This window comes from Thermobia domestica, chromosome 8, assembly GCF_964235325.1.
Source record: "Thermobia domestica chromosome 8, izTheDome1.hap1.1, whole genome shotgun sequence".
Lineage (NCBI taxonomy): Eukaryota > Metazoa > Arthropoda > Insecta > Zygentoma > Lepismatidae > Thermobia > Thermobia domestica.
Genome location: NC_137461.1, coordinates 271,048,860 through 271,062,190, shown reverse-complemented (window position 1 = coordinate 271,062,190; position 13,331 = coordinate 271,048,860). Strand labels below are relative to the sequence as shown.

At 34.7% G+C, this 13,331-nt stretch overlaps 1 protein-coding gene across 15 annotated transcripts in view; it reads left to right on the top strand.

Moving 5' to 3' along the window:
- The window catches only part of Zmynd8 (Zinc finger MYND-type containing 8), a 289,971-nt gene that overhangs the window by 160,168 nt on the left and 116,472 nt on the right, over window positions 1–13,331 (top strand). For 14 of the 15 annotated variants that reach the window (XM_081769796.1, XM_081769789.1, XM_081769790.1 and 11 more), the window contains 3 exons: window positions 9,586–9,766; window positions 11,027–11,160; window positions 13,034–13,152. In XM_081769796.1, coding sequence (XP_081625922.1) covers window positions 9,586–9,766; window positions 11,027–11,160; window positions 13,034–13,152 — 434 coding nt within the window. Of the gene's footprint in view, window positions 1–6,989; window positions 7,032–9,585; window positions 9,767–11,026; window positions 11,161–13,033; window positions 13,153–13,331 lie in introns of those variants that run through there. The other variant, XM_081769799.1, reaches the window with a different exon arrangement.

The following is a 13,331-nucleotide window of genomic DNA, read 5'->3' as shown; positions in this document are numbered from 1 at the left end:
TTATTTCCGTTTTATAGTTTTTTTTCTTTCTTCCTTGCTAGTCATCATGTTAGCGAAAGAGTTTGAAGATTGCGTAACCCCTCCTATTTTCTGATCACAAATAGCTAGAGAGGAACATAGAACAGGGACTATCTTTTTTTTTCTTCTTCTTTGAATCCCAAATCGTGTTTTTAGGTTGTCACTAAATACACATCTTTTTGTTTTTCTGTTGATCCCCAAGGGTGCAGTGTTTTGTTTTATTGCTTTTTATAAATATTTCTCGGTTTCACCACTATCACCGGGATTTCTGCTTGAATTGTGGATCATTCGGATGCGTAGCATGCTAGACGGTAAGGAAGACGAGGAGTTGGGATATCCCCTCTGGTGTATCGCCCCCTCGATTTGGTCAGCAGAGGGAGCTGACAGACGGTGAGAGGGAGAAGGGATACCCACGTCTCGTGTAATTTAGCATCACCCCTCGACCTACAGCTACTACTGAGGGGACGTGTATTTTTATAACCCACTTATATTTAGAGAGATTGCGTCATAGTTGTCTATACCTTCTGCTTCTAGTGAGTGTGCGTACAATCATGGTCAAAAATTACTTATTTTTTCGAAGTTGCAGTTCAGATCTTTCTTAAAAGAAAACAAATTATTATTATTATTATTATTATTATTATTATTATTATTATTATTATTATTATTATTATTATTATTATTATTATTATTATTATTATATAGCAGTATTACTGCGTAACAAACCAAATAATGAGTATTGAAATTATTTTGTAAAATTAAAAAAAAAATAGTAGCAATGCAAGTATCTATACGTTAAAATTGTCGCTTCATACTAGAGAGTTTGATTCTGGAGTTGAACACTCAGCCAGTTGATGGAGTTTTTCGAGATGACAGGGAATTTCTTTAATTCTGGAAATTGAATGTCGGAATCAGGCGCGAACCCAGAAATTTTTGTTGGGGGAGGAGACCAATATTATAAGTCACTACGCATACGTAGTATCGCACCCGAAAAAAACGAAAATTGTAAAATACTTCATATATTTTCAGAAAGAAAAGTGACAGAACTGTAGGAAGAGAAACACGCCCGTATCCACGGGGGCTAGGGTGAGCCGGGCCCCCCATAAATTTTTACTGGCCCCCTAAAATTTTCACGGTAGGCTTGCAAATGAACTATAATATGGTGATGAACTATAATGTGGTTGGGAAGGGCCCCCCTAACTTCAACCGCCCCCCCCTCTACATTTTTGGGCTGGCTACAGGCCTGAAGAGAGAATACAGATTAAGTGTAAGATCAAATTTTCATGCTACTCAATCATTTTACAGTTCAACATATATATTTTTATTGAGACAGTGTACAATAGTACGTTAGTAAGTTATGGAGGAGTCCGGACCTGGTGGATCCCCCGTGGGTACACCCCTGGCCGGGATGATCATATTTACGGGAAACTTTTAATTATGACCAATACAATTAATATCATTTGTTAATAGTAGTGCTAAACTTTTGGGGGCCATCTAACAAGGCATCACTCAGTGAGGATTTTGATTTAAATGTGTAGGCCCAAGAGGATCACTACCCATTCCTATCAGTCCTATGTGGATGTTGTAAAATAAACTATTTAATAGAAATTAGTGATCCAGTTTGAGAAATAATGACAATATTATTCACAGTGGTGAAAAGAAGTCATTTAGAAAAAAAATGTTCTAGTTTCTTCTCGCAAAATGTGCAGTTCTTTACTCATTTTAGTTAAGAAAAAACTCAGAGCTGAAAGATATCGAAAGAGAGTTTGGAAAGAAGTCTGCCAGCTACTATGTAACGTAAAGTCATCAAATATACATACACAATTTCCAGTGAATGTATGTTACATTTTTTTAGTACTATGTATATTACTACGTAAATCCATGAAGTGTCCCCAGGAGGTTGAGACGTCTGGTAATCTTAATGTAACTGTATCCTTCTATCATTTGTAGCAAAACCCTAGAAACAGAAAAATATGGCGTGGGATTCTTGTTTACGAAGCGAAGGACGAATACATTATATAGTTGTGTGCTTTCGAGGCCGTTATTCATATTTTCATTTGGGGGGCGCAGTGGCTCGGTGGTAGAGCGTCCCTGGTGCATGGGAACACTTCCCTGTTTCGATCCCAGCTCGCGCCAAATGAACTTTGTGGTGGACAAACACCTTCTTCAAACTCGGTCTTAAAGAATTACTGTGTGGTAATACCCAGTGTTATTGTTTCTCCGTAGTAAATTCTTCACAAATACTCTGAAACTATTAACATACGTAGCAAACTTTTTTTTTCTGTTTCTATCTTCAGAGCATCTCTTCTATTGTTAACGTTTTAGAAGGTCACCAAATCCAAGGTCATTGTGTTCGAAGGGCAGGTAGGAAGAAGTAAGATTGCCCGTTGGAAATAGCTACATAGCCCAGAATTACCGAAAGTGGTTTGCTTTTTTGTCGGCAAGTGTATGAACAAAGCACTCTTTACTTAAGTATTTTTTTCTCTTATTCTCTGCAATTTTCTTTGCATCTTGCCAGCTGTACTTCTGTCCAGACACACTAGGGATGTATAATTGATAGGTATAGGCCTACTTGCGCCAGATTTCTGAAGCTCCAAACCGGGACATTAATGCCAATATTTATCGAAAATTCTCGTGATAAATTCTCAACTTAATAAGACACATGCTTACATACCACTCAAATTCAAACCAATCTACACTACATAAATATTATTATGCACAAAACAGTATTTTGATTTGCAGCACCAAATAATAATAGTGTAGAAATCAGTATGAGGTATTTTAATCTCAAAATTTGCTGTTCATTAGTCAAATTTGATGCTCTAATTTCTCAAGCAGTTCAGTTTCTTACACTCTCTACTGAAAGATATATATATTAGCAAGGCAAAATTTAACAACTAACTAATTTTCAGATCTGCAAAACGAGGAGGAAAGGAACAACTACTAGGCCTATACACATTATTCAGGCTTATACTTTCCACTTGAATGAACCTTTCACAAGAAGCATTTGTTCTTTATTTTATCAAAGAATTCATAGCAAGTCATTGCAGAGTTCATTTTGCAGAGCATTAGTCCTTTCACTGTTGACTCTTCCATTAAACTCGTCTATTTAAAAAAAAAAAAAAAAGCTAGAAGTTGTTAAATAACTTTGCGACTAGAAACTTCTTTTTTTTTTCCCCGTCTGACCGCGACTAAACACGAAACCGGTCGGGACACTGGGACGACCTCTCAAAACCGGGCCGTCTGGCAAGCCTACTGATAGGGTATTTGGTTTCCTTTATGTATCTAAAGCATTTTTTATCGGCAACAGTAATAGATAATAATAATAATAATAATAATAATAATTTTATTGTTATTATTATTATTTAGTAGTAGTAGTAGTATTTGTTTCAAGTTTACAGTCTCTTTTCAGCGTTAAGCCTATATAAGACGTGGATCTACCGTTGAAGGTGGAATTCGAACCACTGAGATTCGAACCTGGACCGCGTGCAGCAAAGGCACATGCGCTAGTTCTTGACCATGGGAGGGAGTAACAGGAATTGCTTTGAAGAACAAACGGATTAATATTGCAAAGTGCATCTATGTTCTCGGTGGGAAGGATAAAAGATTGGTTACATGATGCTACGGTACATTAATTAGCCTGAAATTATGTCTGTCATGTGGTTTTTACTACATGCAGTATTTATAAAATAAAAATATGTATATAATAATTAATTACTGTGAACCTTTTGTAAATAAAATCGTGGCACAACAGCTTGGTTTATCATCATTTTCTTTTAATCATAAACTCATCCGATGCACGATGGCCCAGTGGTAGAGCTCTTACCTCTGATGCGTACAGTTCCTTGTTCAATCCCTCGGTCGATTAGGTTTATGGTGGGCAACATCGTGTCCGTGGGTTTTTCGGGTTACTCCTGTTTTCTCCCACATTCTCATTCCACCAATTCTTATCATTCACTTACCTAAGCCTAAAGGACATAAACATGCAGGGACGTACACAGGAATTTATTTCGGGAGGGGTTTAAAGCGTTTCGGGGAGTTAAAATACAATTTAAGGCTAAATTATATGAACATTTCTAAAATTGCGCCTAAAAGTAGTAAAAGTAGAACATTTACAAAAAAGTTGGGATTTCGGGGGGGGTCCGGACCCCATGACCCCCCCTGCATACGCCCCTGTAAAACATGGGACGTTAAACTATTTTTTTTTTTTTTTTTTTTAAATTACAAACTCCCCTTACACCAGTAATTGCTTGATTCGATTCCCGATTAGTAGTTTCCTACACAAACCCGAGGAGTGGTTCTGATCTCACTTTAAATTATAGATTCCTTGTACTTTCGCCTCTGTTCTGAAAAGAGACAAACTAATCAATTCAATCCAACGTATATTCCAATACCTGATAATTTCTATAAAGTACGTACATTATTATTGGCGTTGTATAATGCTTATTTTCATATATTTTCTTGAACTTGGTCCCGATGAAGGACACGGATTGATATTGCGTAATAGGTGTCTCTTATGAAAGCGGGTAGAGGAATAAGGATGTGAACCTAAAGAATGTAAAATATTCGTTACCTTGTAATACCATATAATCAGTATTATCTATCATACATTGGTTTCAGTGGATTGAACAAGAAAATCTGCTCCTGAAAATGTCTTAACCCAGTTGCTCAAATCTGTAGCATTGAGTCTATTTGATGGGCCGCAGTGGCTCAGTAGTAAAGTATTCACCTCTGGTGCCTGGGGTCCTTGGTTCGATCCCAGCTCGCGCAAAGTGAGCTTTGTAGTGGACAAACACTGCGTGCGTGGATTTTCTCGGGGTTCTCCCATTTCCTCCCACTTCCTTCATTCCACCATTTCATTCATTTCTGATCATCTGTCTCCTTTAGCCTAGCCGGCATAATCGTGGGACGTAAAACTTGAAAAGATTTTTGAGTTCAGGTGAACGCTTTATTAAATCAAACGAAGTAGTGGACTTTGTGTATGGTTGCGCAGTATTTTACAGTTTTTCCAAATGTTTTACTAGTGAAAACTACTCGAAGGTAAAAGTTGAGAATAGTTTACATAAATAGACCTACTTTGTCTATTTCTGGTATTTTTCATATTATTACCAAATAAAAAAGGATATTATTATACAATAAAATTTCTGCTTCACGAATAATAACCCACAACACGCTACATATCATTTATTTATTTGTATCCCTCTCTACACCTCCGAACATTTTCACACTCGAATTCAGTGTTTGTAGTTTTAGTTTCGATTCGCGCAACCCATGTTTCAAATACTAATGAAATAAAGAACTTTGATCGCAAAATTAATTCTCAGTGTATGCTGCGCACTATAGGCAGAACTGTTGCAGTAAATAAGTTTTTCCGTGTCTGGAATCAGTTAAAATCTTTCAAGATACTTTTCCATAGTGAGAAGCTTCGCTTCATATTACATGAAGTTATAGGAACATACTTGTATCTTGCTACATTCTGTACATTGGTATCTGCTGCAGTAGATGATTTGATTCTTTAAGTATTCTTCACATGCAGCGCTGATTTATTATGTTGCTGCAACTCTAATTTTATATTCGCAGACACATGCTTAAAAATGAGTGAAAATGTAAAGTGTTACCTCAGTTACAACTTGGAAAATAATTCAATTACATCCTTTTCAACAAACAAATGATTCAATTACAGAAGTCTTAGTTAGTATGCCAGATGTCAATGGGACAATGGCTGTTGACTAAGCTCACCGGACAAAAATATAGTCCTCCTGCTTGGAGTAACGCTAATACCAAGTAACACCACCTGTGAACCTAATAACCGCCACGATTCGACGATTAAGAAAGACCATAAGATTCTGCAGGTGTGACTACAATTTGATCTGTGGGGTATCAGAAAATAATCTTAGGTTTGCGCAGGAATGCCTAAATTTTGTCTGGTAAACTTCTTTCATTCATCATAGAACTTTTTTAAATGATGAAAATAAAATGTAGAAAGTATTAAAACTTCTGAATTCAACTATCAATATCGCTCGTTTTTGGTAATAAGACAGGAAGTGGTATCCAGTCGTGGAGGATGTGCTCAGAAATACAAATTAACTTTAACATAGTAAGCAGCTATTTTTTTTAAAGTCACATTTTGAAAAAGTCTTGTTCAAAATATTATCTAAAATTACCTCCTGAGTTACATCTGTAGTTGCAAAAATAAATAAATGAAATGCCCAAAGAAGACATTCACCACTCGAGAATGTTTACAGAAGTATTTAAACTATTAGCCAAGTAATTTATTAGAATAGTAGAATAACTTTTATACTGAAAAGGGTAAAACTATTCCTACTTCTTTTGTACAGTAGGTGCACAAAACTGTTTTCCCCTCTGTAAAGTAACATTTAAATTTAGAACACAAATCTCGAGTTGAATTGATTTTAGTTAGCGTCCCTTTCAGCAGCGAGGCTATATGAGACGTGGACCTACTGGTTAACGTGGAATCCAAACCACATGAGCTCCTGCCGGGAATCGAACCCGGGTCTCCCACGCCAAAGGCGCGTACGCTAGCTGCTTAGCACAAAGGAGTTCAACACAAGTCTCGAATTCCAGCATACAGTTATAACTTATTTCTAAAATACAGTTCTCCATATTCTGCTCGCAACAATCACAAGTAACAACAATGACTTACAGCAACTGATGGATAGAGAAATTCCATTCAAAACTAGCCTCTCCCTCTCTCCCTCCCAAATGCCCCCAAGAGTTAGAGAACTAGTCATTCATAACAATCGCTGAAGATAAACATAGATTCATGGCCTGAGGCAGTATTTTGCTCCTGAAATGTATAGAAAAACCCAAAGAACAATAAAGAAATAAATTGTTGGCGTTTCAACGAAGATTTTACGTCAACTTCGGCCTAAAACATAAATGTGAAGAATTTGGTGAAAGTTTTGTCAATATATTGTAAAATACGATTTTGTTTAATGCATAATGGAAGTTCTTGTATGTCGAAAAGTATGGATCTCACGTCTTGTCGTTGTCCGGTAAGGGGTCATAAACCTAGAGTTTCCGTTTTCTAGTTGCAAGTTTACTCTTTTGAGTTTTTTCTTTAAAGTTGTCAGTGAAATGAATTTCGGAAATGGTGGAACACAAAATGTTTTGCACATTTTCACCGAACCTGAAAATAATTTAAACGTTAGAGATGTGGAAAGGATCTGTCTCGCTTTGGACCATAGGGCTTTGGACAGATTCAAAAATGTTGGATACTTGTAAAGTAATAAGCTTGTCAGGGTTTGATTATATACAGGATGGAATTTATTGGTAAGCTTCTTTATAGCGGCAACGAGTCTTCAGGTTTTTCAGGTCATAATTTTTTATGTTGATGACCATGAAAATAAATGTTAAAACGTTAAAAGCAATTGTGAATTGAACAGAGCTTTTTGCATTGAATAAAAACCGGATGTTGGGGCAAATATTTATTTCTTAATATGAGAGAAATTATTTTTTAAAAAAATGAATGCGCTGCTGTTCGTTTGGAGAATCTATGCTTCAATTTCAATAACATTATTTTCGTATTTCGCTCTCTGTAGTCTATATTATAACTTAATGTCTAACAGGGTCTGTTGTTTATATTTTTCCCCCAAATGACTGTATTAGAATTACTTCGTAACTGTTAGATATCTTGTTCAATAAAACTTCTGCTTCTGTTTAAAAGTGAACTTTGTCCAGGTCAGGGTCAAACATCACTTCGATATGTGAAAATATCAGCGCAAGAAATATGAGCGAGTTATTGCGGCTAATAAGAATTTGGGGGAATACTTAGATGTATCAGTCAACATGTTTTTACTACGTGCTTTAAATATACTCCGATTACATCTGTGAAAATTGAAAGATTGCTTTAGATTTTGAAAAGTGTGTTTGATCAAAGACATCAAGTGAAAACTCGAATAAAATTACACCCCACTTTCGTGTGAAATCGCAATTAATAATTCATTGTAATGGACTATGAAAATGTATTAACATCATAATTTATTTGCTTAATCGAAAGTGAATATTAGTTCTTTTCTTCAGGCTGTTGCTTGTAGAGTGCTGTAAAACTTGTAGACGGTTGTGTGAATTGATAAAATGGTGCTATTTATTAGATACACATGGAAAGAATTTCATGCCTCTTTCTTTAGAATGAGATGTTCTCTGAAAACAACAATCAGATACGTTTGTAAATTATTTAAACAGTGTACTTAATCTTATTTGATATTTTCATTCTGTAGAGTAGATTTTAGTGTTTTTTTTTTTTTTTTTATCTTTTTACATTATTAGTGCCTATTTCCTGTATGTTTTTACTATATGTGAACATCCTCTAATTACTATAAAATACGAACATGAAATAAATGCAAAGATAGGAATGGCGAAAGAGATATTCGATCGACAGTCTTTGAATAAAAAGTTAAGAAAAACACTCATAAAATGTTTCGTGTGCAATATTGTATTCTGTGGCAGAAACATGAATATAACGTTAGGCAAAAGGGACGGAAAAGAAAAGACCAAGGCTTTGGAGATGTGAGTGTTGAGAAGAATGGAGAAAGCTGTGGTCAATCGTAAGTAGTGCTGCAAATAATAAATAGTAAGGAAGAAATGCGAAGGAAGAGGAACTGATTTGGACATGTTGAATCTGTTTATTGTCTGGCTCGATAGAAAATACGATGGAGGGAAAAAGAGGAAAATGGCGAAAGAGGCTACAATTGATAAACAGTACTGAAACAGGTAATTGGTATGTCAAGATGAAGATTATAGAGCTGAAAATTAGCGCATGAAAACCGTTCAGTTTGTCAGGAGATGGCCGAATGCCTATGATAACTACAGTGTTTAGTTGTAATCATTGCCTGCTTCTGTGACTTCAATTGCAACTCTCAAAACAGTGAAGTACTCGCTTGTGGCGTGAGGGTCTCGGTTCGATTCCAAGCAGTGTGATTAGTGGTGAACATCGTGTCCATGGGTTTAGTCGGGGTTGTCCCGTTTCCTTTCACATTCTCATTCCACCAATTCATATTCATTCACTTTCGTTAATCATCCATCTCCTAGCCTACAGCACATGCGACGTAGGACAAAGATTTCATTTGAATTTTCTCATCAGCTAGTGTTGTAAGCTGTTTCTTTTCCATTCTCTAATATCATTATTTTCTGCTCATCGGGAATACTTGGTCTTCTGCTTCAGTTTTTCCTACATTTATGCACATTTTTTTTCCCCCGAATCTCGCCAACTAATTTTTGTTCGTTCATTTTCATACCCAGACTTCGAAGGTTTCTGGTTGTTAGTATACTGTAGAAAATACCACAGGAAAATATGCTTTCGTGACAATTTATGTAAAACGAATCGTGTCCACTTAAAATGAATAAGAAATATTAACAAAATACAAATACTACATTATATTTTTGACTACAAACGTTTGTTACAATTTATGTAGGAAAGAGATAGATAGACCTAGAAAAATAATGCCAATAGAAAGCTGAATAAATGACAATTCCTTTCTTCGTATCAATAGTAAGTCTGATTCAATTAATCGTAAATTTATTTATTTATTTCTGTTATTTTCTTTGCAGGCGGAGCCGTTTTGCAAACCTGTTGATCCAAATGAGTTTCCTCGATATCGTGAATTTGTTGCTCATCCTATGGATCTTACCCAATTGGAAAAAAATATTAGAAAGAGAATGTATGGTAGCACTGAAGCGTTTCTTGCAGATACTAAATGGATACTACACAATTCCGTTATATTTAATACATGTAAGTTAAAGTGGGAAATTATGGAAGTAGAGAGTAACCTTAGGTACTATTACTATTCTTGGTCATGTAAAGATATTTCCAAATTTTTAATTTTGCTGTTCCATTATATACAAATATTTGGGCTCATTTATGAAATGTCAGCTGGATTCTTGATGCGTGTTGTTCTGTATGTGCATGAAAGTTGAACGCTATAACAAATGTGATCAACCAGATCATCAGATTTTTTTTCTTTTCTTACCAATATACTATTATGTTGTTAGCACATAAATTTAGTTTAAATCAAAAGATCACTGCAAATAAAAAGTAAAATTTCTTATACATACTGCGACCCGACGTTTGTGCAGATTTGTAACTTCGATTTTGTTGCTCAAGTCTTTTTATTTTTTTTAAAAAAAATATATATATTTTATAAACAATTTTACAAAGTAATTTAAAAATTGTTAAATATACTCAATAGAAATGAGTCTGTCGTGCAGAGAACCCTATTCTATTCTTCAAAATCTTTTACTGTTATACAAGTAGCACGTAAAAATAGTCATTGAGTTGCTGAAGAATGCGACATTTGTGTATTTTAATATTCAGAAAATAATAAAGTTCACGAATTCCTTTTTAGCCTTAGCTTTGAGATCAATGTACAAAGGTGTGAATGTTGATTTTTGTTAAGCGAAACATTTCTTTCAATTCTGTATGTACCCCTTTGTGACCAAGTGGCCAATGCACGTGGTTGATCCTCCTTGGAGATACTTCCTTCAGGGACAAACACTAGTAGTGTTGGCAGCATTATGTTTTTCTATTTTTTATTATTATTATTATTATTACTGATAAGTAATATTCCATGTTCGATACGCAGACCAGCCATATTGAAGCTTTCAAATACATTGACATGAGAATTCTCTGTTTCGGATAGAATTTGAAGTCCGTTAGAAACGAAGTGAAACATAATAAATCTACTTTTAAATACATCACAAAATATCTGAGCATCGTTTAGGACATACAATATGTAGTTAGAAACAACATTTACATACCTTTTCATGTTTGTTGGTTTGCAAGCTAATAGCAGCGACCGAAGTGAAAAGTAAATGGGATTTAGAAGTAATATAATAGTCAGGCTAATGGTGTAGTAATACTTCATACATATCATGGGATTATTCCTCCATTAAAAAAAAATGAACATGAAATAATACAATCTGTTTGACTAGATCTGAAATATTGTTCTTTCCTGTTAACCAAATATATTAAAATTTCGCTTTTTCTTTTCAGACCAAGCAAAACTGACAGGGGTTGCAAAAACCTTAGTTAAAATTTGTAAGCAGGAAATGAGTGAAATTGAAACATGTCCGGACTGCTATTTGAATGCTCACACGAGGAAAGATTCGTGGTTTGTTGAAGTCTGTGTAAGTATTTTTATTAAGAATTCATTATTAAATGATTCTTGAAATTGTATAACTGTCCGTTGAAGTAATGATTGCGATTGACATCAGTTACATTTCTTCGTAATCTGGATATCAGAATCTTAAGGCTATTCCAGAACTACTATTTACGTGGACTATAGTCCGCAACACCCGAATTGGCGTGTGGTATCAGTCAATAAGCTCGCAGTGCGCTGTTACTAACCCTTCAGGGAGGAATCTAATCATTCATAATTGTCCGCAAATCAATTACCACACGCCAATTCGTGTGACGCGGACTATTATTTATATTTTACATTGCCATTTGAGATTATCGTAGAAGTGGACAGTTGTAGTCAGTAATTTGTGATATTTTCTTCAAATGTCTCCTTGTAAAGAAACCACGCTGAAAATTCAAATGCAAATATCTGGTTCGTGGAAGGTTCTGTTTTATCTTTTGGATATTTAATAAATAAAAGGCTAATTAAATGGCCATTGAGTGTTGCCGTACACCTACACAGCACTTGTAGCGTTCATACTTCTTGTTGTGCGAAGGAGTTTCTGGTGAAAACAAGCTAATGATAAACATTATATATATTCTATCAATTGAAGCACTTTTTATATTTATTTTAGAAAGTAAAACACCAAGTGTGTGTAGTACTCATTGAAGACCCACTACATATATATATGTAAAGACGATTCTAGGGAAGAAAATCACTTACTGCATATTTCCTTGAAAAATAAATCAGTTTTAACCATTTTTAAAAATGTAGTGTTCCATTTACATGTATTTCTAGAGAGCGTAATACGTTGTTGCTAATTATTCCAAAAATAACAATATTTTCGTTAAAAAAAAAAATAAATAAAAAAGACCATTAATAGGCCTACTGACTGCGAAATTAAAATACCGCTGATTTTACAGTAATTATGTGATATCTTCAAATAATCGAAATGTGGAACAAGAACGCAATAGACAATATTATTTTGCATGAGGTACCGTTATCGAGAATCACCTAGTAGCTTTCCCTGTTGAAGCCATTTATAAAAGCGAAAATAAATGCCGATTTTCTAAATGGCTGGAAATTGAAAAGTAAATGAGTAATGATAACGGTATCTCGTGTAAAATAATATTTACACGTTTTACACGTTTTTCTAGCGAGTTCTCATTCCACTTTTCGATTATCTTTTTATCTATTTGAAGATATCACATAATTACCGTAAAATTAACGATATTTTAATTTCGCCGTGATGGGCCCTCTTAAGAATTTAATGTGTATTTCGATAATTGTGACTCGCACGAGGAAGAGTTCTAGAAATCACAAAGTTAATGACTTACGAGAAATGGGGTAAAAAAGTAAATTTTAACTTGATTCATGTATGTGTATGTCCGTTTACTAGTCTCTAAATTTTACCATAATTAAGGAAATAAATATTTCTTGCTACCGAAACAGAAGTTAGTCCTCTTCTGTTTGTAAGATCATGAATTTTTAAAAAAGGAATGATCCCGTATGTCAGAACACTTTAACATGTAAATTCATTATAATTACAATTTTATAAATAGTAATGCAATTTCTTTCACATACTGAGAAAGCCTCCATATTGAAACATGACGTAATGACCTTTTACATCAATATATGAGTTTAGCAATCAACTAGATTAACACTGTGATGCTTATAGAACAAAAGTATATGTTGGTTTGCCAAGAATTCCAGATAAAAACGCCTTATAATTACAATTATGGACACCCGTTCCATGACTAAGAATCTGCAATTTGAAATAGACATTGAGTGAAAGTAAAAATGAAGGTAACATTTATTCTGTTGTAAAATGTTCCATATGTATATAATACATCTTATTATTTTATTTTCTGATCTTACAGAGGCGTCCTCATACATTAGTTTGGGCGAAATTAAAAGGATTTCCCTTTTGGCCTGCGAAAGCAATGAAAGTTAGTAAAGATGGCTCAGTCGACGTGCGGTTTTTTGGAGCACATGACAGGTTAATAAAATTCTTTTGTTTCTATTTTAGTATTAGTAGTAGTATCTAGGAGGGATGATCGAAAAAATGTTACATTAAAAATGACTCGTCTAGAAAATTGGTCAAGAGTAGAAGTGAGGTCAGTGGTGCGGTTCCTATTAGCCAAAACAAAACTACACAGGCTGACATTGATAGGCAGA